This window comes from Thermochaetoides thermophila (assembly GCF_000221225.1).
Source record: "Thermochaetoides thermophila DSM 1495 unplaced genomic scaffold scf7180000011823, whole genome shotgun sequence".
Lineage (NCBI taxonomy): Eukaryota > Fungi > Ascomycota > Sordariomycetes > Sordariales > Chaetomiaceae > Thermochaetoides > Thermochaetoides thermophila.
Window position 1 is genome coordinate 512722 of NW_006383039.1, and position 24552 is coordinate 537273.

Here is a 24552-nt window from a genome sequence, read left to right on the forward strand (position 1 = left end):
CTATGACGAGGCGGTTGAACGATCTTGCTTATACATTCAGGGCTCTGACCATTGGGAATAAGGTCTGGAACACCTCTTTCCAGGGCTCAGCAGCCCTATGGGAATTATACAACGAAATGAACCGCACCCTACGAGAAGCCGAGTGTCTCCGGCCACAGCAGTTGGAACTACAAATGATGGCTGGACTTCCTCAAGAGAGGACACGGGATAGATGGGAACGGGAAGCAAGAGCGTGGATGATATGCCTAGACAGGTATATACAAGAGTTCCAACTGCAGGAGAAGGCACCAGGGTCCACACCGTGGGAAAGTCTGGGACTTACGTTCGACCGTTCTTTGATCCAAGTTCCCACACTCTCGGGAGTGGTGATACATCTGCGAAAAAAATGCCAGCATGAGTTCATTCTGCGGCCGTTAATCCCTGCTCCGGACCTGCTCAGCCAACCAGAATACTGGAGCCTTCCAAAGAACGTTGATCGGATGTGTCCATAGTGTTGGAACCAGCTCACAGACCAGTGGTGGGAATCCGTCGGTCACTGTTGGAAGTGAGACCTGAGGGTGTGCATTTTCTGTAGCGATCGCAGCAAGTTCAAGGGTTCTATTCTTACTCAGTGGAAGGCAAGAGGTCTGGACGGTTTTCGTTGAGAGAGAGGACTCCCACTCTGATGGGCGAGCAGTCAGGGTTATATAGATTTGCTTTTTATACTTGCCTTCATTTAAGTCATTTGTGGCAGGAAATATTTCACATTCTCTTTGGTGAATATTTGGTTTGATTTATCAGTTATGTATGGCCACAGAGGCATGCGTAGCCCTTGGTAACTATGCTTAGTGTGAACAGAGGACCGCGGAAAATGGTCATCTCTTTTGCTCCCTGCGCCGACTGAAAAGAACGACATATATTGAGGGTATCTATCGCGCAAATCCATGCGAACCCTCATCCATTTAGCACTAGACTCATTGACTGACATCGAGATTGTCATATATACCCGATTTTCTCACCTCTTGTTTTCCCCTCTATCTCATCAACCTAACCCGCTCTATCCGAAGGAAGAGAAATGCCCGCTCCGAAAACGAACGATCCAAAAGATAAATACCAATCTATACACCAAACACCTTGCCCCTTTCTATCCAAACGAATGAGCAATCTCCTTCATTTCCGGAAAGGACTCACAGCCCTGGCGCCCAACCACTCCCATTCCTCCCCCCATTCGCCTCCAACTCGTACCTCCCTAAACTCTCTTGCCACGTCTGCCAATCGAATCCCTCATCCATGTTCATATCCATGTCTTCGGCGCCCATGTTCCCCGGCATCCGCAGTATATCAGGACTTTCTCCGGTGGTAGCACCCCCCACTCCGGGGGTAGTTGTGGTTCCGGCTGTGGCAGGCCACATCCACGGCGGGAGAGTCGGCGTCTGTTGAGGTTGTTGGGTGTGATGTTCCTCCTGGGTAGAGCTACCCATCCCTGTTGTGGGGGTTTGGACCATACCACTTTGGCTGTGGACCATTCCTCCTGGGGGCAGTTGACTCGGCAAACCATGAGGAATACCCGCTGAGGGCACAAATCCACCGCTGGTGCCGGCAGCTGCGACGCCTGCGGCGGGAGGATAAGCAAAGAATGCTGCCCTGGCTAACTGATCCGAATCCTCCGACGCCCAAAGCGGCACCAGGTCTGGCGGAACGAATGTAGAATTGGCCATCGCTGCATCGAGGTACTCCATCACATCGGGCTTGTTATACTCCATTGTGTTCCTCGGCCCAGGCTGGATGCCGACCATAGCGGTAGTCTGGCGCATGAGTTCATCACGATCAACCGCTCCCCAGGGCTGGAGCTGGGGGGTTTGCTGAGGTGTTGGCTGCGAGGGGACGTGTTGCTGAGGCTGGGGCGGTAATGGAGGCAGATTGATGAGCTTGCGCCAACGATCGAGGGCAATTGCACCCTTAACAGAGTCGGGGATGTTGCCAATAGACGTTGGGGCAGGGGCAGCTTGGTCCTGCATCTCGAGTTCGCGCGCGGCTTGGGGGTCGGCACGGAGACGGGCGATTTCTGCTTCGCGGTGTTTCTTGACCTTGAGGTAGAGCTTACGAATGGGCATCCAGACGGCGTGATGGGAAGCCAATTTCTCGAGCTCGGCAGGGTTGGGCGAGGAGAATGTGAGGTTGAGGGCGGCCCAGGCGCGTTCGGTCTTGGGGCCCCAAGGGCGATGCGACGTCTCGACGAGGGTGTAGGCGAGAGCGTGCCAGTGGCTCCAAGTCTGGAAGAGCCAGCGCCACTGCTTACAGCGTGGGTCGGTGTTCAGGATATGGCTGTATTCGAAGATGTCGAGGGCTGCGTTCAGCAGGCGGGCACGAACGTCCTCGGAAAGCTGATCGTTGCCGGAACCAGGGAAGAGGACGGGCTGGTAGATGATAAGGGTCATCTTGGCGACAACTATACGGGCGATGTTGGAGGCCACCCAGAACATGGGACTCGAGGGGTCGGTCAGGAGCTGCTCCTTCAGGCGGGTGTACACATCGGCAAGCATGGCTTCGCGCTGCTCAAGGCTCATGCCAGCTTCGGGGTCGAAAGGAGCGCTGTGCAAGCGACGCGACAGCGCACAAACTTCGAAGCGGATGAGTGAGAAGGCCATGTCGGTGGTACCGGTTCGTGAGTCGGGCAGGCATTCGCTCTCGGGAGAGATGTCGGAATCGTTGATGTTCAGGGGCAACTGAGTGTCGAAGGTGCCGTTGACGATGGTCAGATCGGTGCCCTGGTCTTCAGCGCAGCGAAGATCCAGCACGCACAGCGCCCAGAATATGCGACGACGCATCTCTACCTCGAAGGGGGTCAGATTAGGGAAGTGTGTTCCATCGCGGTGAAGGCCGAGGGCCTGGCTGAGACGAATGAGCAGGCCTGTCAATGTCCATGAAAAACGGGTGTCGTCGTGCCGGCGAACGAGCACCAGGAACAGCAAGAACGCTTGGATGATCGTGAGGTCGGGGCGGGTAAGGAACTCGGCCTTGGCCAGAGCCTGCTCAAAGGCGAAGCGGTATTTTCGGAGGAGGACGCTCTTGTCGGTACCAAAATTGAGTTTGACCTAATCTGTCAGCAGGGTTCAAGAAGAATCTTTTGATCAAGAACTCACTTCATCCTCGTCCAGCGATGTGATGGAAGCGTAGTAGATAGAAAACATTAAAGCCTCGGTCGATGGCGTAAGCGAGTCCATGTTGTTGCGCAGCTCTTTGATGACCTTGCTCATGGTCGGCACGTGGACGACCTTGAGGATTGGGTCGACGTTCTCCTGGTAGACCTGCCATATGAAGGGTATTTGCGAAGGCAAAGGATGCAAAGGCCGCAGGTCGACGTCGGCCGAGCGATAACCCAACACGAAGGACTGGTGGTCGTACAAGCTCCTGTCGTTCTCGCCAGCCTCAGGGGTTGTCTCGTTATTCGACTCTTCCGAGTCTTCGTCGGTGAGGTCTTGCGAGGCTTTTCGTAATTCATCAAGCTGGGAGAGTCAGCACAGGCAACCCGCTTTGGAGCCAGGAGACATACTTCATCATTAATAGACGTCCAGAGCGTACTGCTGACATATCTCGTCACTCCTTTCTTCTCATTCAACACCAACCGACCAAATTGTTTATGCACAGTCTGCACATCAGGGGGGGATTTCCTCGACACATCAGGCTCTGACACAGACCCCGACGTCGGCCGCGCGGACATCCTAACCGTAGCGACACCTTGATTCGGTGAGCCATGGCTGGCACCGGCGCCGGACGAGCCCATGCGGACGCCGATGGAGTTTTCGTCCCGTGCATACGAGAATACTGCCTCGGGAGAGTTCCCCGGGCTGCAGCCGTGGCGCACCGACTCGACCTCGATCTGGCTGCTCAGCTCCTCGACAATGCCCTCCAGCTTGCGCAGGCGCTTGATTAGCTCCAGCTCGCGCTCGCTCGAGCCCTGCTTCCCTGGGGCATTGGGGTCCTTGGGCCTTGGTCGACGAGGGGCGCGGCCAGGAGCTGGAAAAATGCAGGGGATCTGGGCACGACGGCAGTTAGAGCATGGCATATGTTTGTCGCAGCGGACCTGGGCAGAGCACGTCAGCAACGGGAAAGAGCGATAAAGCTAGAGAGTGCGAGGATAGCGCACCTTTCTCCTGCGACACGTCACACAACTCCTTGGATTGAGAGCTGACGACGGCACGGCATTCGGCGAGTAGACCGAGGCGCCGGGTGGGGGGTGTCGGGCCAATTCCAGTATCTGTTGAGCATCGTAGCCGTCCTGCGGGCCCGTCACAGAGGCGGCGTCGGTCCTGGGGCTGTCTCCGGTCACGAGCCGTGGCGTCGACGACGCAGTGGTGACAGTGTCCCCGTTCATCGTGGTGCTGGGACCTTGGGTAGGGCTAACCGTGGCTTGGCGATAACCTTGGCGATGGATGGGGGAGTCACAGATTTAGACCCTTCTTGGGATAAAACAACAACTCAATCTCGACACTTTGCTACACTACAGCCACACCGATCGCGTTTCTCCCACCGTCACTCCGGCTCTGTCTCTATCTCGCTCAGATAGGGGGTCGGGAAGATACGGCAGCCGCTTGGCGGGGTGCATGCGAAGGATGTGCTGGATCTTCGATGATCGGCGAGGCGAGCTGAAGGAATTGAGAGGGGGAAGGCGGCGTCGACGCCTTCTTGGCTGGCGTCAGTCAAGGCTCGGCTGTCACGGCGTGGCACGAGTACTCAGCGGGCCGAGTGTGCGACACTGTGTTGCGGCGGCGGCGTGCGGGCAGTTTTTGATGGACACGCGGGATGCGAAACAGAAGCGAGCTCCGGCTGCTTGGGCTGCGGCTTTAGCGATCAATGTCCGCCGTGACGCCGGCACGACGAGGAAGTGGTATTGGTGGGTTGCAGAAGGTGGGTTTTCGCCGTGGGTTTTGACTGGGCGGCTTGCTCATTGCTGTATTAGCAGGGGGAAACTGCTGTGGGGCTTTGCCGCCCGTGCCAAGAATTCCCGCGCCCCACCTGACCGCGCCGGGGCCGGTTCCGGGGAAAATTGGTTTAGACTAACAATATCGAGAAATTGTCATTGAAGAAGTTTAAAAGTTGACCGATTGTTGCACAGTGACCAAGTGGACATGGAACACAACGAATTGTTCAAGTTATCTGAACTCTTTTTACGCTGTTCTCAGGGCCAGCTGTCTCGGTGTCTTTCGATGAGTCAACCCAGCTGCCAACTGTGATAAGGAGGATCCAGGGGAGACAACAGCCATTCCTTCTTGAGGCATTAAGATTATTACCACAGATCTTTTCCATCTAATCACATACTCTGCGATCCTATCATACTGTGTCTGACACTTATCACCCAAAGCCCAGACACACGTGACAAGTTGTTGGCAAACTTGATCCTGCCATCTGGTATTCGACTCATCGAAAATACTGAAACAAGCTTGGGTCCCAACACGCTGGCAACGCTCACTCTTTGTGCGTAGCTTGGGAATCCCTTGTAGACCTTCCGTCCCCTCCCGTCTTTCTGCGACTCCAGTTGCCGTTGCATGCTATGGGGCAACCCGGTCCTGCGGGTTGGGTCGCGTCCCGTGATGAAGGAAAATGTGCGGCGGGGTTGCTCCCAAGGGCCGAGTTCAGCGTTTAAAAGCTCAGTTGACATGACTGAAGAGTATTGAAATATATTAGCTCTGTTTTGATCTGCTAATGTGTTGAAGTCTGTCACTACAGCAGCAAATGAATACCGCTCACGTCGACACGGCGTACCAGCAGCGAGCAACACACGGCTAGACCAGCGACTCAATGTCAGGATGATCCCTGACAAGGTTGACAATAGGCAGAAAAATCTTTTGGTCTCCTCCCTCCCGGGCGAGCATCTCCTTGACGTCAGCCCAGGTCTTCCACGACCAGGACTCGCACTTGTCGGGTTCCGTGACCTTTCTGCTTCAGCATTTGAACCCTCCTCTTGTGCTTCAGGGACACTCACCACAGGCTCCTGGGTCTCATCAACCCGTCTGCACTTCACAAACACAGTGATGTAGTGTTTCGACTTGGGGTCAAAGATGTCGTTCGTCGCGGCAATCATCTTCTCAGCCTTGACGACCAGGCCGGTCTCCTCGAGGGTCTCCCGCTCAGCACAGGCAAAGAAGCTCTCTCCCATTTCGAGATGACCGCCCGGAAATTGCCACTGCCCTGATTCTGGTGAGCACAGACCCGGTTATTCGGGGGAAGGTATTGGTACATACCGGTGCCATGAGAAGTACTCTTACGAACGCCGATGACCACCCGGCCTTGGCCATCGCTGATGATGGCGGCCACGCCGACTCTAACTACCGATGTAGCCATTTCGATAAGGGTTTTGATATGATAGTGAGGGCTCAGATTGAAAAAATGGCGAGCTCCCTTTGGTCAACACCCATGACTCAGCAGTCCTTCGAACCCCAGGCTTATGGATCCCGCCCACTTGAGCTGATCACTTCACCACCAGGGAGCTGCTCTCATTCATCGACCACTATTCCAGGGGCGGCAGAAACAAACAAGCAAAAGTGAGGTAGTATCCCGACTCTCGGGCCGAACTACGAAAGTCGTAAGATGAGATTCCAAAAAGCATCGCGACATGAAGCTAAGCTTTGGGCAACGCAGCGCTAAGCTCGTTTCAGCCTAGCCGCATCGCAAATTGAGGGCTTCGAGAAGCGGCATGCTGCGGCTGTAGTGCGCCCAGCCTAACGGTAGGGGCTCCGATTTCTAGCCGAAAGTTACGCTCAGGAACAAGGCGTTACGTTACACATAGGCTGAACGGTAAGTTTAGAGCGGCAGAAAGCAGGTGCGACTGAGGAAAGCTGCAAATGAAGGAAGCAGGGAGGTGCATAGCTGGCTGCGCATCAAATGAGGGAAAGGGTACGGTGAATTACTTATCTGCCAGCGCATCCATTTGAACTGTTATTTACCGTTGTGGCTAGGCATCAACCATCGCATCTCTAAGCCTCTTAAGCCAACCCAATAACCCTCTTGTTGACGGATTCTGAACTGTTCAGCCGTTCCCAGCAATTAGTTTCCCCAATAATTATGATAGCAAGCCATCAACAATGGTTAAAGGCATGCCCAACGATCGTTTTATTTTTCCCAATATGCAAGGCAAGCAAACAACCGACAGGCAGCCCTTCCGCTTTCCTTTATGAAGAATCACAGTGGCAATTACGATTACCTAAGATTGTCACTCAACCCGAGTGGCGCAATGGTAGCGTATGAGACTTCTAATCTCAGGGTTGTGGGTTCGAGTCCCACCTTGGGTGGCAAGTCTTGGTTTTTGCTTTTTGTGATGTCCTCTGATATGGACTCTAGATTCCCACCCGGCATCTGGTTTGCAATTTTTATCTTGTCAAAGGTCTTCTATGAGCTGCAAATGGCTGCCAAATCATTGGGAGTTAGTTAGATACAGTTGACCGACCACGTGTTGGTTCACGACTTCAGCGTTCCAGTTTCCCGTTTCCTGGGCTTCTTTCTGCTTTTCCAGGATTCACGTGAACTCCGAAAACCATACTCGATCTTCATACTGACTCGTATGTACCGTATGATATGCAATCTACCTTCCAGAACATCGACGGGTATCATGTCCCATCCTAGCACCAACCCAAGCAAACCTCACGCCATTTTAAGTGAACATCCTCAACCTGGACCCCGTCAACATCCCGGAGGTTGTCACCAGTCATCTATCATGTACCGATCCATGATCCCAGCCATGCCTGTCCCGAACCTGACCAGTCCGAACACCAAGAAACCAAGGCATTGCGTAGACTCCTTAGACCTGCCGTTAACTCCTGAGTAATAGACTCAATGTAGGTAGACGGAAACGTAGATCAACGCAGCCCTCCCGGCCCCTTCTCCACCACAAACCTAACTGGCTTCCGTCTCCTCCAACTAGGCACCCCCTTAGGCGGCACAACCGGCCTCATATTCACCCCTCCTGACCTCGAGATCACTGTTCCTCCTACTCTCCCCTGACAAGGCAGTGTCTTGACCTGGAACCCGCCTATCCCGCAGCTTGCACCAATCCCTTCCGACTCTGATGACGAGCCAGAGGACCACCCGGATGATGATGACCCCGAAGAATTGGATGAAGAGTCCTCCTTCGGCGGCCATAACCCCGTGGCCACCCAGCGCTCATCATACCCCCATTTCCCCACCCCTCCTTGCATGAGCCATCGCCCAAGGTTCTTACACTGGCTCACGTCGACCCATTCTAACCTTGTACATCCCTCCAGCACGTTCTCGACTCCGTTGCCTGTAACCCTCACACAGCCTCTCACAGACAGTCCACGGAGTTCGTTGAGATGCAACGCAACGCACCCCAAACTAGCATCGCTCACCGCGCTCCCACAAAACGCCATCCTCAGCTCCCTCAACTGCGGCAACCCCAAAGCAACAACCTCTGTCGCGGTATCCGACAAGGCACAACAGAAACTCAAATCCAAATGCGTCAGCCCCCTCGCGGCCCCGACCAACGCTACCACGGAATTATCCGTCAAGTAGGTACAGTCCGCCAGGCATAACTTCCTCAACTTCGGGAAACGGTGTGAAGCCCAGGCTTGAAACCCAGCATCTGTGACGGACGTGCAGCGCGTTAGGGTGAGGGATTCCAGGCGTTGAGAGGCGTGCAAAGCGAGGTGGGCCATCGACCGGTCGGTGATGTGCTTGCAGTAGGAGAGGTTGAGGTGGCGGAGGGAGGGGCAGCCTATTACCGTGCCGGGGGGAGGGGAGGGGTAAACTTGGGGCTCCACCTCCTGAGGGGGGGTGAGAGGAGCGGTGGGGGGAGCGCCCTCTGTGGTGGTGATGTTTCGTAGGGGAGATGACTACATTCGAGTTGTTGCCTGCACTGCCGCCACCGCCGCCGGGAGGAGGGGAGGGCACAACCCAGCCTACCACGCGGGCGAGCAAATTATCCCCCACCTTGCGACAGCTACTCCAGTCTATCTCCTCTAGGCCCTTCGCATACTCCGCCATATTGTGAATTTGGGCAGCCGAAACGTCCCACACACTACGCATACGCCAGACCTTGACATTTCTGCCGCATGTCTTCCATAAACAATGGAAACCCTCGTCGGTAATGTGGAAGCAATCGTTAATGTTGATTTCCACGGGACGGGCGCCGATGAATGGGGCTAGGATGTGGATTATTGCATGGTCGGTTACGCGGCGGTTGTAAGGGGAGAGGTCGACGTGTGTACATAGGTCGGCGGAGGTGGTCAGCAGGGTGCGCCAGCGGCGGCAGACAGCTCGAATCTTCAACATTGAGAGAAGATCGAGGTGTTTGAACACGGCGACAAGGACGTTATCCGGGAGGCCTTGCTTGCTGAGGGAGTATTCTTTGGCGGAGTCGCGACCGAGACGGGCTCTTTTAAATGGAAAGGGGGGTTCGTCGAGAGAGACAGGGGAGAGCAACGGGGGAGCGGGCTGCACAGGAGGGATCTTGATCGCTCCCCCAACAACAATCCCACTGGAGTCGGCAGTCTGGGCCGGCGGCGGCGCAATCGAGCTTCGCCTTCTAGCCCGTAAGTTCTCCATATCGACACTAAGATACGGATCCGGGTCTGTCGGCGAGCGCGTCTCTTCGTCAGCCGCCAGCATCTGCGTAACCACAGGCGTGATAATCACCGGCCCTTCGGTCGGCCCAACATTTTCGTCTCCCACATCGCTCATCTCGACATCTTCCCTCTCAGCTTCTTGTCTCGCCTTATGGAACCTCTTCCGCGCCGTCTCTTCGACCTGTGCTCTAATCTCAGGCGGGCACCGCCGCCACAACTCTTCGAGCGCCTCGCCTCCTATGACGAGACACTCCACCGTCGTGATGGCGCGTACCGTTGCCGTGCGTTCTTCTGACAACCCCAAACTAGCCACCTCCCCGAAGTACTGCCCCTGTCGTAGCCTCGGCCGTGTGTATGACGTAGCTGGCCCCGACCCATTCTTCTTGACCATCGTCGGGCTCAAGGGCTCCTCAGGTTCTTTCACAACCTCTGCCTCGCCATGCACAATGAAGTAGATCTCGCTACCCCTCGTTCCCTGCCTCACAATGTCCGTAAACGGAGGGTAGCTCTTGGGTTGGGCGCTCAACCCCAGGAAATGCAAAATATCCGCCGGCAGGGTGGCAAACAGCGGCAGCTCCTTCAGCGTCTTACGCACATTGACATACGCACTTCCCAGCGCGCTGCCGCTCACCGCAGGGTCCTCAATCACCCCCGGACTCGGGCTCTTCCTCTTCTTGGTATTAACCACCGCCCCACCCTTAATAACGCCCACATCACCGGTCACAACCTCCCCCGGAACACCCTCATGCTTCTTCCTCTCCTGCTGCTGCTGCTGCTGCTGCTGCTGCTGCTGCTCCCCAACCTTCAACACAGCCTCCGCCCCCTCCGACAACCGTTTCTTCTTCTTCAAAATCGCCAACCTCTCCAACGCCTCCTGCCTTATCGCTTTCTCCATCTCCGGAAACCTAGGCAATTCCGCCATCAAATCCTCCTTCATCAGCACCACCAGCAGACATTTTGTGCGTGCAATAATCGTCGCCGTCCTAGGCACGTCCATCAAAACACCTATCTCGCCGAAAAAAGCGCCAGGCTTCAGCTCCGCGTACACGGCTTCCCCATCGCGAGAGGTTACCGCAACCACGCCGCGCACGAGCCAGTACATTGCCCTTGCTTCTTCTCCTTCGGTGAGGATATGATCGTGTCCTGCATGAATCTGTGGCCTGAGATGAGACCCAACAGCCACTAAGAACTCTTCAGGAGCTGAGCTAAACAGGGGAAAGGAACGGATTCTCTCTAGGAGGTCGAGAGGCATGTCGGGGATGGGGGAGGCGGTGGTTAGGGGAGAGGGACGGATCGGGCGCGCGGGGTTGGTGTCGGATTCGAAGGAGCGGAGGAGGGCTGATGGGTTTGGGGTGGATTGTTGAGAGGAAGAGGAAGAGGTGCCATGATGGATGATGGAGCGGTAGGCGGAGGAGCTGTGGGGGCTGCGGGTGCGGCGCATGGTGCCGCTGAGGTATGATGATACTGGTAAAGGAGAGCTAGGTGTCGAGTTGAGGAAAATGATCTGTCGCGTGTGGAAGCTGGATGTTCGAGTCGTGGAGGTTGATCGGGAAGAGGTTCATACCTTGCCGGGAGGATTGATCTTCGAGAAGTTGAGGGACTTATTCGGAGTTGGGGCTCGATCAGGATGTCTGCGGTCGATTTGCGAAGACAAGAGATAGCTTTGAGCTGTTCGAATTCTCTTTGTTGATCCCAAGATCCAATGCAAGAGCCGAATGGATAATGGACGGCGTCTAGCAGTTGTGTTAGTTCGGTGTTTCCAATCCCAATTCCGTCATCGCTCCCATAGAGCAACAACGTGAAACGAGCCGTGATCTTGAATGTGTTGGAGGCAGCAGTGACTAAGGTCGCAATGAGGATTAAATCACTGCGCCGATGCAACTGATCCTCAGCACCCCTGAGTGGAAAATAAATCCGATGGGCGCGGCAACTGGAAGTAAGCTAGACGTGTATGCAGCTATCACCAGAGACACAAGGTAGCTCTGTTGACGATGCGATACTCCACAAGTAGGCAGATCTCATCAAAGCGACCACGCCATTGAAGCTAAGAGTTGGACGCCGTCATCGCAGGGAGATAGTTGTAGCTTGTTTGCTTACTGCTGAACGAGCTAGCTTAGGTAGATACTTTCGAACCGTCTGCTGTCAGCTTGTGGCACAGCAAAAGCAAGGGAACCGCAAAACGGCCGATCGCGCCGCTGCACGGGTCGATGGGGTTGTCGTAAGTAATGCGATGTAAGAAAGAGATGCAGAGAATCGGGATGCTGCAGCTGCTAAAGAGCAAAGGTATCGGGTTCCAGAAGCCGAAGCGTAGGGATGAGAGCTGTACCTGAGATGCTGAGGAGGGCGGGTGGGTGCAGAGGAAACAAAGAATAAGCGCGTCTGCGTCTGCGTGTGTGTCGTGTGTGTGTGTGTGTGTGTGTGTGTGTGTGTGTGTGTGTGTGTGTGTGTGTGTGTGTGTGTGTGTGTGTGTGTGTGTGTGTCACAGTGTATGTCAGGGTTAAGGAGGTAGAGATAAACTCAGACTTGTTCCAAACGGAGCTAGGGAGGTAGAGCTGTACGAAGCTCTCGGTCCGTTATCGACGCCGTTGATCAATGATGACTTTGTTTGCTCAACCCAGTGGAGGATGGTTTGGCAAGATGACCGGTCGAATTGATTGATTGATGCAATGGAGAGGAAGCTGAATGAGATTGGGACGGTAATGGTTAAGCAAGCTGGGCTCCAACCTTCGCAGCAGTAGTCATGTCGATGTAATAATGGAGCCAGAGCCAGCCAGTCTGGGACTCTTAATGGAGCCGGGGATGGCCGGGGGCTCGGGGGCTCAGGGATGGAGCGCGTGGACGGTGGGCTTTCTTGGACTGGACCAGAGCAAAAAACCAGACCCTAACTAAACGCTAGGGAGACGGAACAGTCTTCCTCCAAATGGGCCTGAGCACGGGGCACAAGAACAAAGGTCGGGGTAGAGGCCACGGCAAGGAGCGAAGCTACCAGTGTACCCCGTATCTGTGAGCTCGGTCCTTCTATGAGTTGTCTACAAGTGGCTGTCGGATCGGAGACTCTGCTTCGTTGGGGATGGATAGAAATTCTTCTGTGTGGCCAAGCGCAACGGCCCGCTTTCTGCTCAATCAAATGCTTCGATTGTGACTAGCGGCTGGAGAATGGGGGGACAGACTAGGGCCGCATGGATGCCGTGGCATGCATGGGCACTGTCATGGCAACATCACAATGGAAAAAATCATGGGCTGGCTGACTGGCATGCGGGGCTGCGGGGACGCTTTCTCAGACATCATACGTCCCGTTTTTTCTCTTTATGGATTGCCACGAGGAGATTGAAGAATAAGGTATCATTTACAAAGCTTCTAATTCGGGGGCTGTACCCGTCAGAGAGAGCTGGATAATATTGAGGAGAATAGAGCATCCACTGCGCCCCAGCAGCCAAGAGGCTAATTTCTGAGTCAGCACTGTACGTGAAGCAGGAGAGCTGTCATGTAGCCATAAACATGGCGGTGTGGCAGGCAGTTCCGGCTGAAGATCATCCAAGATGAGACTCTAGCAGTGTTGATACGCCAGCAATAATTGTTTTGCAAGATTCCAAACATGCAGGTGTCACGATGATCTTGTTTCGGTGAGAAGACCAACCTAATCCTTTTTGTGGGCGAGGTCAGGCTTGGCCTCTATCTCAGGGGTAGCTTGGTGTTCCATGAAGTCTTGATAAAAATCACTAGATGATTCTGACCGTCTCTGAGCTTCAGAATTGCCGATGTCAAAAGTGGAAAAAAATGATTATTACACGCTGTCGTCACGTTGCTGAAGACAGTTTGCCGCCGACTTCCCTTTCCTCTTGCCTGCAGCTGCAGCTGTCGCAGATCCTCACGGAACTGAAAATGCTCGGCGCGCTCGGCTGCCTGCTCCGCATTTCGAGAAGAATTCTAGCGTTGGCCCGTGCATCCAACCAACTCTTGGCATGGCCAGGGTCTGCACCCCTACGGCTGACACGTGAACCAACCAATGCTTCAAAACCCTGGAAACAAGTGATGGGTAGGGTTAAGGTTGCCTGGGAGATCGGGACATCTTAGCTCCGACACCGAGCTCAAAACCTGTTCAGAACTGGAAGGTTCCGGAAAAAGCTCGGCCCAGATAAGAGGGCCCTGCTTCAAAGGCGCGGGTTTACTAAGCAGCGCCACTCGTGAGCAACGTCATTTTGCGGGCCTTTGTAACCTCCAACTTGCAACAGCATCAGCCAGAAGAGCCGAGCTCCGTTAAAACCGCTCTCTCTGCTGTCCTCGCTGCATCGCCGGCACACAACCCGACAACTTACATCGACATTGCGGTTTCGTCGTTGAAGAACACTTTGAGAACGAATCTGAAAGCGACGTACACAGCCATGTCGTTCACGCTCACCCTCCGCGCAGGCCTCTCCTGCAAGGCGCCCCAGCTCGGTATCCGGGCCTTCCACCAGACGGCGACCAAGAACACCTTCTTCACCGCGCGCACTGCTTCTCTCGCTTTCCGAGCCAGCTCCAAGTCTGGCAGCTCGATCCTCACCCGCCTGAATGCCACTCGCTCGCGCGGCTACCAGCAATATGCCTACGCCGACCCTACCGCGCGCAAGGCGGAGCTCACCCGTAAGCTTCTGATCGGCGGTGCTGTCTTCGGCGGTACCCTGGTCGCTGTCAACGCGGTGTTCAACCAGGAGGGCAGGACGGACGGCGGGATGCCATTGTTCGAGCGGTCGTATCTGAACAAGACGTTTATGCACACGGGTCTGGGCGTCGGCATCATCGGGTTGACGGCGTACCAGATGATCCAGAGCGGCTTTGTCTATCGGATTATGGTGACCAACCCATGGATTGTGGGGCTGGGCGGTCTGGCGCTGAGTATCGGGTCTATGGTTGCCACGAGGGCGATTGATCCGGACAAGTAAGTCCGCACACACCACTTACCTTGGTTATGACGCGAAGATGCTAACGGTAATAGCTACATCCCCAAATACCTCTGCTGGACAGCCTTCAATGCAACCCAAGCCGCCTTTGTCGCCCCGCTCATGGCCATTGCCCCTCCGGCCCTGCTTGCCCGCGCTGGCCTGTACACCCTCGCCATGATGGGCTCCCTCTCCATCATCGGCGCCACCGCCAAGCAAGACAAGTACCTGTACATCGGTGGTCCTCTGCTTGCCGGCGCCGCCATCGTCGCCGTCTCGGGCTTCGCTCCTCTCGTACTCCCCGCCACGGCGGTACGCACGCTGGCGTTCACTGAGAAGCTGTGGCTGTATGGCGGGCTGGCGCTGTTCGGCGGATTCACTCTGTATGATGTGCAGAAGGTGCTTTATCATGCTAGGTTGGCGAGGGCTGGTGTGATTAAGGAGGATCCAGTTAATGAGAGTATTGGGTTGGAGTTGGATTTCCTGAACATTTTCATTCGGATGGTCCAGATTCTGATGATGCAGGGTCAGCGGAGGAAGTAAGGGGTTGACAATTGAAAAAGGTGGTTGGTTCTCTGTGTATAATTGGCGTCTGATGGGGAAGGATATCCATGGCACGTCTCTCGGCTCGTCGTCTCTCTGCTCGGTGGCTTTCTCTTTGTTTTATTTTGTGTTGTAGTTAGGTAGCTATTCGCTCCTGAGCGGTAGAGGCCTCTGGCTTGTATCGTAGCATTTTATTCTGAAGAAGCAAAATAAAAAAACGAAAACATCTAAACTTGAAACCTGTCTTTTATCTCGACGCCATGAATTGTTCTAAAATTGCCCGTTTTAATCCTTCAAATCCGGAAAGTCCCTCACAAAATGACTAGGACATTCATAACCCCCGGGATTTTTGCTCAAATACAGCTGGTGATACTCTTCCGCATCCCACCACTGACCCGCCGGCAAGATCTCAGTGGTGATTTTACCGCCCCACCACTGCTCATTCGCCTTCCCTGTCACCTCCCTCGCGATCTTCTCTTGTTCTGGCGTGGTGTAAAAGATCCCGCTCCGATACTGCGTGCCAACGTCCGGTCCCTGCCTGTTCGGTGTAGTTGGGTCGTGCATACGATAAAAGAACTCAAGAAGCGTGCGGTAGGACAAACGAGAGGGGTCGTACAGGAGGAGGGTCGCTTCTGCGTCTGTGATGTACCACCCCAACTAAGTCAACATCAACTTGCTTCTTCGTTGAAAAAAAAAAAAAGGTAAAAACGCACGCCCTGTGTTCCCCGAACAAACAGCCCTATAACTCGGGTTCGCGAAGTCACCGCCCGTGTACCCCACGCGCGCGTCGTACAAGCCTTTGTCGGAAAAGTGCTTGCGGTAGAGGTGCTCTACGCCCCAGAAGCAGCCTGCGGCGAGGATGGCGCGTTCGGCGTTTTCGGGCACTTGAGGTCTAGAAGAAGTCGACATCGCTGCGGTAGAACGGCCAAAGAGAAGTCTGGAAAGGAGAGATGCCATGAATGGAATTAGAGATAGCTGTGATTAGGATCGAGATGAGATCAATCGAGTGTTGGAGTTTATGAGGGTTGGAGTCGGAGATGACTCCAAATCCAAGAAACGTTGCATGGAAACAAAAATGCAATGCAGAGCTGTCGCAGCTCGATGGAGGGATAGTTTGGAGCTCCAAGAAGCTCCCATAGGTGCCGATACATGCCGCTGTGGAGGCGTGGGGGAGGGGTAATGTGGCTCTTTGATCCCTGGCTGCCGTGATGACGTTAGCGGGAGCATAGGTTGCGAGAGTTACATTGCGTTCGGATGTAGGCATTTACGGGGATGGTTTTGTGAAGGTTGGAGATGGGATTGAAGAAAAATGGGGGTTGGTTGCGAATTTGGAGAGGCCACCTTTAAATGGAAGCAGGAATTTAGATGAAGATCATATTTATGAAATTTGAAAGAATCGAAGGGATGTACTGCTTTTATCTGCCGGAAGACACAGGGCTATTGTAAATCTTCTCTGGATGAACTCTGGTTTGTGTCTCTGGCCTGAAGATCATGTAAACAGTTCCCCCTGACAACCCAACTTCTCTCCGAAATTCTTGACACTTTTCTCCTAACAACTGTCAAAGAATTGAACAAAAATAACCATGCTTTCATTAGAACAATAAATCGAACTTCGATCACAAATCCTCATGCAGTCGGAACCAAATCCCTCGCATTCATCCTACCTGACAGCAACAATGGCCAACCCTTGACCAGCTCCCCCACTTCGAACCAAGAAGTTCTCGACCGATTCAATCTCTGACGACTACACATCCACACTTCTTTGCGTAGAGCACAATTCTCTAGGCCCTGCACAACCAACGCTACGGCCCAGATGTGGATCAGCAGCCGCCCACGGAGTAGTGGGGCCATAATACAGACCAATCGCAGGCAAGGAAATATTGTCGCTGCCACCAACAATCGCCCCCAAACCTTCTTGATAATCCTGAACTTGGTCGAATGAAAATCTGAATGGCGGGGCAAGCATCCAATGGTTCTCGAGTATATATATGTATGTAGAATCTCCCACATCCAGGACTACGATGAGGGCTTCCTCAGTCAGCAATAGAAAAAGTGGTCAACCAACAACTGGTAACCGCAGTCGACCACATACTCTACTTTGTGAGGACCATAGTCCCACAGGTTCTGCAACCTGGCCACTACCTTCGAACCCATCTCAGGAGGTTGTGGAATCGTCACAACCAACCTCTCAATTTCCTTCCCTTCCTGCCTGCCCGTACAAAGCTTGAGAAGCCGTCTAGGCTGCTCACATCTACCGACCTAACATCAGACTTTCACGCATTGATCCTGATGCCCTACCTCTTTGCACCGAAGAAACCGACCACGGAAGTGGCATCGAACCTCTACCCAAAGCTGCTCTGTTGCTCAGGCCATTAGCTCTGAGATTGTTGTCCTGAGAAATCGACACGCAATCGGCTTTCTTGGACTTGTCCCGCACTTCGGCGTCATGCCCCGTGGGAGTTTCTCGGAAGGGATCCCGAGCGTCGTTTTCCACTCTATAGATAACACTCTTCCTTCTCTTCGGTTTCGTTGTCCCTCTTGTGCTAGAAAGAGCTTGAGGATCTGTTGAGAGCGATTTGCCATCTTAGGCCCCGTCGTATCGCCTCTCGCTGCTCCGATTTGCCATCTGCAGGAGCGAGTTATCATCCAGTGAACTCTGGCTTGCACTGATTGGCCTTTTACTCGGTCACAGCTCAACCACCCGGAGAAGCCCGCAGCGATAGGATTGGAGTCTTGGGTTGAAACCTCTCATCATCTTCGTTTCTAACGAGGAGGAGGGGGTTTGGAGGACGAGTGCATCGGGGCAGGAGTTGATGCCCACGGAAGTCTAGATCATCCTCAATTGTCTACGTAGATGAGGATTAGCTAGGGCATATGTTAGACCGGCGTAGTTGTAGACTAATCACAAAGACCCCAGATTTCGGGCCACGATGGTGCCAAGAAACGGAAGGTAGTCGTAGTGTACGCTGCATGATTGTCAAGCAGATATGCTTTACGAAAGGTTTGTCTTTTCCCCTCATCGATGCAAGTGGCGACTAGAGTGGACTCGAAAGGTTGAACGAGAGAGTTTGCGTAGTTTTGCCGAGGGCCAAGCGAATGGGCACAAGCTAGAAAGGAGATACCTACTGCTTGGGTAGGAAGGGAGTTGACAGTTCAACGCGAACTGTTGAGCATCGGTACAAGATGATGACTGGTATACTCAGGGCCATCCTGTATACGAGGAGGTGGTCGACATTATTTGAACCCTGCTTGGCTACCAGAACAGTGGCGCGGGGTTCAAAGGTTGGACCTGACCCCCAGCTCAACCTTCTGGAGAATCCACAGCGGCATATTGGATAACTCATTAAGAAACTTGAAGTCAATGATGTAGCGCAGAGCCGTAAGGTGCATTGAATGTGCTGCTATCAGTGGGTTCATTGGAAGCATTGGAAGTCCTGACGAAAAGATTGTCTTTTGTCCGTGCCTGGTGGTCGGGAGAGAAGAATGTTCTTTTTTGTCCAAGCTTGGGAGTCATGCAGAAGCATGATCTTTTGTCCAGGAGTTAGCAAATACGTGTTGAGACGGAAGAGAGAAGTGGGGACAAAAAGATATTTGCAGTGGTGGTATCTTGCATAGAACGCTGACACTAAAAACATAAGAATAACCATCAACACTGAGTCGAGTCCCATTACCCTGAATCCCAACCTCGACGCCGCCCATGTAGCCCTGAGCCCGCGTTATCTGCCCTCTCTGATGAAAGAAGACCATAAAACAAACAAAAGTATAGAAAAGAAAATCATTAACTCAAAGAAACATATGCCTCGATTCGGCATTCTTCTTCGACGACCCCGGCGCTGTGTAATCAATCCCGTTAACGCTGGTCAAATCCTTCTCAAACATCTCCTGAATCTTAGTCACTTGCAACAACTGCTCCAAATCGACCTTGACGCCATCAAAAGCAGCCAGACCCTCGGCCGCCTTAATCGCGTTCTTGATCTGCCTACCGTTCAGATCAATCTCAGCCAGCCTCCTCAGCCCCTTCTCGTCGATATCTACACCGCCAGGCACATCGTTGCAGAAATTGCGCCAGATCTGCATGCGCGACTCGACGGTCAGCTCGGTGTAGCGGATGGGAATGTGGATTCGCGATTTGAAGGCGTCGTCGAAGGTGCTGACGCGGTTGGTGGTCAGGAAGAGGATGCCGCTGTAGTACTCGAGGACGCGAAGGAAGACGGAGACCATGGCGTTGCGGTGCAGGTCGTGCAGGGCGCGCTGTTCCAGGAATACATCTGCTTCGTCGATGAGAAGGACGGCGCGCCAGGTCGAGGCGAGGTCCATGATTTGGGTGAGCTTGCGGTCCAGGTCCGCGGAGCAGGTTCCCACTATTGAGGGTTAGCATCATCCTGGTTGGATAGAGAAGGGGAGGGAACATACAGTCACCTGAAGACACCATATAAAGCGGGCGCTTGACAAACTCCGCGACACACTCTGCCGTCAGGGTCTTGCCCACACCCGGCGGACCATGCAGCACGCATACCAACCCCTTCCCTTTGCCCTTGACAATATCATCAAACGCATCCCGCCGCTTATTATGCATCGACACGAGCGCCTGGACCGTCTTCTTGACAGTTGGATCCAGCACCAACCCATCGAAGCACTTGGTGTTCCACTCGATCTCCTTGAGTTCATCCACATAAAACTCCAGGAACACCTTCTGCGCAAACGAGTACCCCCTAATCGTCGCATTTGCCAACATAATATCTTCATCATTCAGCTTCTCATACTCGCGTTTATGCTCATTTCCATGCTTGCCTTCATTATCCTCATCCCCTGCAAAATATGGGATCGTCGGCGCGCAGCACCTCCTCCTCTTGCTCCTCCCGCGATCCTTCTTCCCCGGCTCCCCGATCGGCGCCACACGGAAGGAATCACTCGTATCCATGCGATGGAATGTCTTCGGATCAACCATCACTCGGCCGTTCACACTCAACTTGGCATACCCGTTATGCGTTCTCTTGAGCGCAACCGCGTCGTATGCCATGAACTTGGGCTGGGAGTGTGCGTATTCCTCAAACTTGCGGCCACGCGTCAGAAGCTCCTCGCGCACCTCGTCCGCGTCTTCGAGGAGATTGAAGGGCATGAAGGTCATATCCGCTACCTCCAGCGCGCCCTGATAGGCCGAGATGTCCAACTCCCAGTGGCGCAAGCCGATCCGCTCCCCGTCGAAATCGACGTACTCCATGCGCGCGACAAAGCTGGGTTCGCACCCATACCAGCATGAATTCAGTCTGAATGCGCGGTTCTGGTTCAAAATCTTGCAGTAGATGATTGTGTTAGGAGGGTAGAGCGTCCAGAGGTGCTCGTAGGCAATGGCATGGTGCTCATGCGACAAACACCGCTCGAGCGCGGCAAACTCGTCCTTGAAGTGCGTGTCGATCCATTCGAGGAGGAGGGTCAAGCCCTTTCGGGCTTGCTCGTTGTCCGCGAAGCGCTTCATACCTTCTTCTTCGATCTGTTTGCGGTAGTGGAAGAGCGGCCAGTAGGGAGCCGAGATCTGAACTTCGTCTTCGTCGATCGGATGGCCGGGGTAGTTCCCGATGACGTCGGCCAATAACTTGCGCAGTTGAGGCGCGTTGACGTACATAGAGGTCGTCTCGACCGACTCGTTGGAGTAGTCATAGTGGCGGACAATGCAGAAGGCGTAGAGCTGCCACCAGTCGGGCTGGGACTTTTCCGTCTGCTTCTCTTCTGTCTTGCGCTCGGTGAAGTAGGGCTCGTCTTTGTCGTCGTACTTGCGGTCGAGATACTTGATCTCGTACTTCATGGTGTTGTCTTTTTCTTTCTCGTTGCCCTTTTCCTTATCGGCATCCTTCTTAGTATCGTCCACCTTGGAGTCGGACTTGGCCTCATCCTTCTTCTTGTCTGGTTTGGTCTTCTTAACGATCACTTCGCCGTTGGGGTCGACTTCGAGGGTGAGCAGGAAGTTTTGTGATGGGGGCTTGGCCTTGGCCTCCTTGACGACGACGTTGCCGTTGGCAGGGTTTACCTCGAGAGTAACGAGGACCTGCTGCGGCTTGGCAGGCTCCTTCTTCTCCTCATCCTTCTTTTCTTCGGCCTTGTCATCATCGGTCTTGGTTTCTGCCGATTTCTCGTCCTTCTTTATGCTGGCGCTATCGGAGATATGAGAAGTCTCAGCACCGTTGGCCGCATCTTCTTTTGACTTCTCCGAGACGTCGGCGGTTTCTGCAGCCTTTTCAGTTGTGATGCCGTTGACCAGCTCCCCGTTTGGCTCTGAAGAAATACCAGCCTTGACGCCATTAACAACATCCTCGGCCTTCTTCGGCTCATCGGCAGCGACGCCGTTTGTGGCAGCGACCACGGCGGGAGCAGCCTCTTCAGAAACAATACCGGGGGCCATGATGATGTAAACGTTAACGGGGGACCAGCCACGCTGGTCTGGGAGATGGAAGAAGTAGTTACTGGGACAAATATGGAATGGGGCAGGTGTTGAAAAGATAAAGATTTTCTTTGGGATAAATGCTGATTTGTTTGATGTGCAAGACTGCACGTCAGCAGGAAGGAAATAAGTAAAAGGTTTAATATCTGCTTGATCCAGATGATGTGGCAGCGTGAGAGTCAGCAAAGAGGCAAACACCCCCCCTCCATCTCAACAGGGCAACACAGTTTTATACCCGTCCGTCGCTACGCATCCCGCGGGTCCAGTCCCCTTCGGTGCCTTTTCACCTACCTGCCTGCTTGCCTGGAGAAAGAACCTACTCTGAGATACGCACGGCGGCCTCTTTGAGCCTCATTCATGTCATCTTATGTCATGTAACTCTGGCCGACAGCATGCGGCCCAGGCAGGGTGGGCAGAATGCTGCACCTGGGACTGGGACTATGACCTAGACCTCAAGTTACAACACACCGCACGACGCGGCACCTCATGCAGCAGGCTGCACATGCATGCGCCACTCCAACACCGCTGGCTGCTGGGCACTGGCTGCCTGCTTGCTGGGTTGATAGCATTAAGATGTCTGGGATAATCAGGGATGAGGAACTGAGTGGTGATGGGCTGTCTAGGCAGCAAGGCGAGAATTGCAGGCTGGAGGAGCATTTCGTATCCTAGTGGGACTCGAGATGGGGATAGTGAAGGTGACTCGGCTCAACTCGCACGCCAGGATCTTAGGCAGGGCTTAGCTTTAGCTGCAGTCGAGTACAGACTATAGATTACCTAGAGCCAAGGCAAAAGCACAAGGAAATTAGCGGTAAGCTGTAAGCTCTGGTGACCTCGCTTAGGCAGACCAGGGCCAAAAGCAATGATCGCAGTGTTCATTCCTAACCCTAACCCCAACCCCAACCCCGAACCCCAGATCCCAGTCCTGCCTGCACTGCTGTAGTAGGTGCCTGGTTGGAGCGGAGCGAGGCTATAAAGTGTAAAAGCAGAGGTAAAAAACATGATGGTAAGTTGCATAATCTGTACGTACAGCGGGGTTCTAGGCTGGCTCGTGACGGACCGGAGCGGGCGGAGTCCGCACGACGGTTTGCTGCAGGCAGCACAGCCACCGGTGCTAGGCTTTGCCAGACCGGCCGCCCAGACCGGAAGCGATCCTGGTCCCTAAGTTCCATCTTGGGGGAATGGAGGGAACCGTGGGTAAATTGACCACCTGAGGACATACCAAGATGGAGTGATCGTTTCGCAGCGTTGACATGAGGGATCTGGAAAGATACGGCTCTGGATTTGTTTCATAATTTCGAACGGTTATTTTCCCTTTCCATACGGCTCAGTGGAAAAGGCAAAATGATCAAATCGATAAGGCGTCACAAGGCCATTGCATCGGCGCATCGCAGGCAGAGTTGGCAACTTGGCAATCTGCGAATCGTTATTACCCCTCGGTTACTAAGTTGTGCATAGGAGGAGACTTCAAGTAAGTGGACTGCCGCGACCCGCCACCAATCGTCCTCATGGATGCCGATCCATCTGCGTTCCAGAGCCATCGACATCGTCCTCGACACCGCCGTGACTCATGATCCGGACACTTTGACTTGGCTCACTTCTTCTGTTAGACTGGGAGCGGGCTCCTTTCTTGGCAACTCTTCCAGGTCGGCCAAAAAAAAAACTGTAATTCGACTCCCGGCCCCATTCCCCGACCTCAGAACCCATTCATACCTCGACCCAACAGGATAGGACATCTTCACAAATCACAACTTGGCCTCTTCCTTCTCCTTAACTTCCTTCTCCTCTCTAAGAACCTCGTTCCGTCCCCTAACTTCCACATCCCTAGGCCCCTCCTTCCTAAAATCCACCAACACAACCCTCTCCCAATCTCCTCCTCTCCCACTCCCCCTCAATTCCGGCCCCGGCTTATCCAGCCCCAGCACATACCTCTTATCACTCTGCCTGACAAACATTACTGTCGGACTAATCACCTTCTCCGACCAGGGGATGAGATGTGTTTTCAGAGGAGAGGGATCTTCTTTTGAAGTTGGGATCTTCTGCAGGAATTCCAATAGGGCAGTCCGTTGGGAGGCGTAGAAGTCTGGGGAGGGAGTCGATCTGGGAGATGGGGAGGTCAGGAAAGGGGAGATGAGGTTGAGGAGGAAGAATTGCGGCGGGAAGAGGATGATGTCGTTTTTGCGGGCGCGAGAGAGCCAGGTTGAAACGGGGGCGAAGGTTGCGGCGGTATGTTCCAAGCCGCCGTCGTGGGTAGGGGTTGGTATGATGGTTTCGGTGGTCTGGTCCGGTGATGAGGAAGAGATGGAGGAGGAGAGGGGGAGCATATAGAGGTACATTTGGGTGGTGAAGCGTTTCGGGGGGCCGGCGGGCGTTATCCAGCGCGTGAAAGGGATCAAGTTATCTGTTTACATCGTTAACAATCTTCAATCTTAACCGTTGAGGAGCGAAGACAACAGTGAAACATACCGACATCCGGCTCCCCCCCCACACTCGTTACCCACTCTCCAAACCTGACCTTATTTCCATGCACCTCCTTCCTCCCGGCATCCCTAACCTCATCCTCCAGCTGCAACAAAGCCCCATCCTTGCCCCTAGCCAACAAAATGCCACTCTCCTCGAACGTCTCCCTGATCGCCGCAAGCCGATACGCGAGCCCATCTCGATGCAACTCATCAAGGCTATCCGCCTTCGGCAGAGGCGCGTCATGGAACTCGGAGAGGTTACCTCCCGGGAAGACGTGCGCTGAGGCGAAGGATGAGGAGTTTTGCACGCGGTGCAGGAGGAGGATTTGGTTTGTCGGGGAGAGGAGGATAATGCTATGAATCATTAGCTACCGGGTAAGTAAGTCGGGAGGATCGGACGAAGCTACCTCGCGCTGGGCCTCACCGGCGCAGGTGGCTTCTTGGATTTACCTGCGTCGAGCATGTGAGCGGTAAAAGAAGTCGAGAATGTCTTTACAGGTTTCGCTGTGACAAACTGAACCAGCGCCGGACAAGAGGAGCCAGTGAGAGCAATACCAGAGGCGACCCTGACAGACGAAGTTACAAACCAAAACCCAGCCGGACCGGGTCTTGTAAGAGGGGGAGCCATTGAGTCCAGC

General features: G+C 54.0%; 8 protein-coding genes and 1 non-coding gene across 9 annotated transcripts; 3 read left to right on the forward strand and 6 right to left on the reverse strand.

Annotated features, from left to right (window-relative positions):
* Positions 1 to 1166: 1166 nt before the first annotated feature.
* Positions 1167 to 4354, reverse strand: CTHT_0074100 (uncharacterized protein; the record flags this gene model as incomplete). The annotated part of the gene is made up of 4 exons (XM_006697601.1): positions 1167 to 3074; positions 3123 to 3485; positions 3533 to 4015; positions 4127 to 4354. The coding sequence occupies 4 exons, from the start codon at positions 4352 to 4354 to the stop codon at positions 1167 to 1169; spliced, it is 2982 nt and encodes a 993-aa protein (XP_006697664.1).
* Positions 4355 to 5762: 1408 nt separating this feature from the next.
* Positions 5763 to 6321, reverse strand: CTHT_0074110 (uncharacterized protein; the record flags this gene model as incomplete). Its single annotated transcript, XM_006697602.1, has 3 exons — positions 5763 to 5894; positions 5963 to 6168; positions 6222 to 6321. The coding sequence occupies 3 exons, from the start codon at positions 6319 to 6321 to the stop codon at positions 5763 to 5765; spliced, it is 438 nt and encodes a 145-aa protein (XP_006697665.1).
* An 875-nt stretch (positions 6322 to 7196) lies between these two features.
* CTHT_0074120 lies at positions 7197 to 7268 on the forward strand. Its single transcript has one exon. It is a non-coding gene; the product is annotated as a tRNA-Arg (tRNA).
* A 422-nt stretch (positions 7269 to 7690) lies between these two features.
* On the forward strand, positions 7691 to 8505 carry CTHT_0074130 (uncharacterized protein; the record flags this gene model as incomplete). Its single annotated transcript, XM_006697603.1, has 3 exons — positions 7691 to 7736; positions 7982 to 8186; positions 8238 to 8505. 3 exons carry the CDS (start codon positions 7691 to 7693, stop codon positions 8503 to 8505), a joined length of 519 nt encoding a protein of 172 aa, XP_006697666.1.
* Positions 8506 to 8596: 91 nt separating this feature from the next.
* On the reverse strand, positions 8597 to 10998 carry CTHT_0074140 (uncharacterized protein; the record flags this gene model as incomplete). Its single annotated transcript, XM_006697604.1, has 2 exons — positions 8597 to 8707; positions 8896 to 10998. The coding sequence occupies 2 exons, from the start codon at positions 10996 to 10998 to the stop codon at positions 8597 to 8599; spliced, it is 2214 nt and encodes a 737-aa protein (XP_006697667.1).
* Positions 10999 to 13939: 2941 nt separating this feature from the next.
* On the forward strand, positions 13940 to 15019 carry CTHT_0074150 (uncharacterized protein; the record flags this gene model as incomplete). Its single annotated transcript, XM_006697605.1, has 2 exons — positions 13940 to 14475; positions 14533 to 15019. The coding sequence occupies 2 exons, from the start codon at positions 13940 to 13942 to the stop codon at positions 15017 to 15019; spliced, it is 1023 nt and encodes a 340-aa protein (XP_006697668.1).
* Positions 15020 to 15304: 285 nt separating this feature from the next.
* CTHT_0074160 (uncharacterized protein) lies at positions 15305 to 15928 on the reverse strand (the record flags this gene model as incomplete). Its single annotated transcript, XM_006697606.1, has 2 exons — positions 15305 to 15657; positions 15733 to 15928. The coding sequence occupies 2 exons, from the start codon at positions 15926 to 15928 to the stop codon at positions 15305 to 15307; spliced, it is 549 nt and encodes a 182-aa protein (XP_006697669.1).
* Positions 15929 to 18802: 2874 nt separating this feature from the next.
* CTHT_0074170 (uncharacterized protein) lies at positions 18803 to 22112 on the reverse strand (the record flags this gene model as incomplete). Its single annotated transcript, XM_006697607.1, has 3 exons — positions 18803 to 19380; positions 19433 to 21449; positions 21924 to 22112. 3 exons carry the CDS (start codon positions 22110 to 22112, stop codon positions 18803 to 18805), a joined length of 2784 nt encoding a protein of 927 aa, XP_006697670.1.
* Positions 22113 to 23197: 1085 nt separating this feature from the next.
* On the reverse strand, positions 23198 to 24377 carry CTHT_0074180 (uncharacterized protein; the record flags this gene model as incomplete). The annotated part of the gene is made up of 3 exons (XM_006697608.1): positions 23198 to 23853; positions 23919 to 24268; positions 24322 to 24377. The coding sequence occupies 3 exons, from the start codon at positions 24375 to 24377 to the stop codon at positions 23198 to 23200; spliced, it is 1062 nt and encodes a 353-aa protein (XP_006697671.1).
* Between the last annotated feature and the right edge of the window lie 175 nt (positions 24378 to 24552).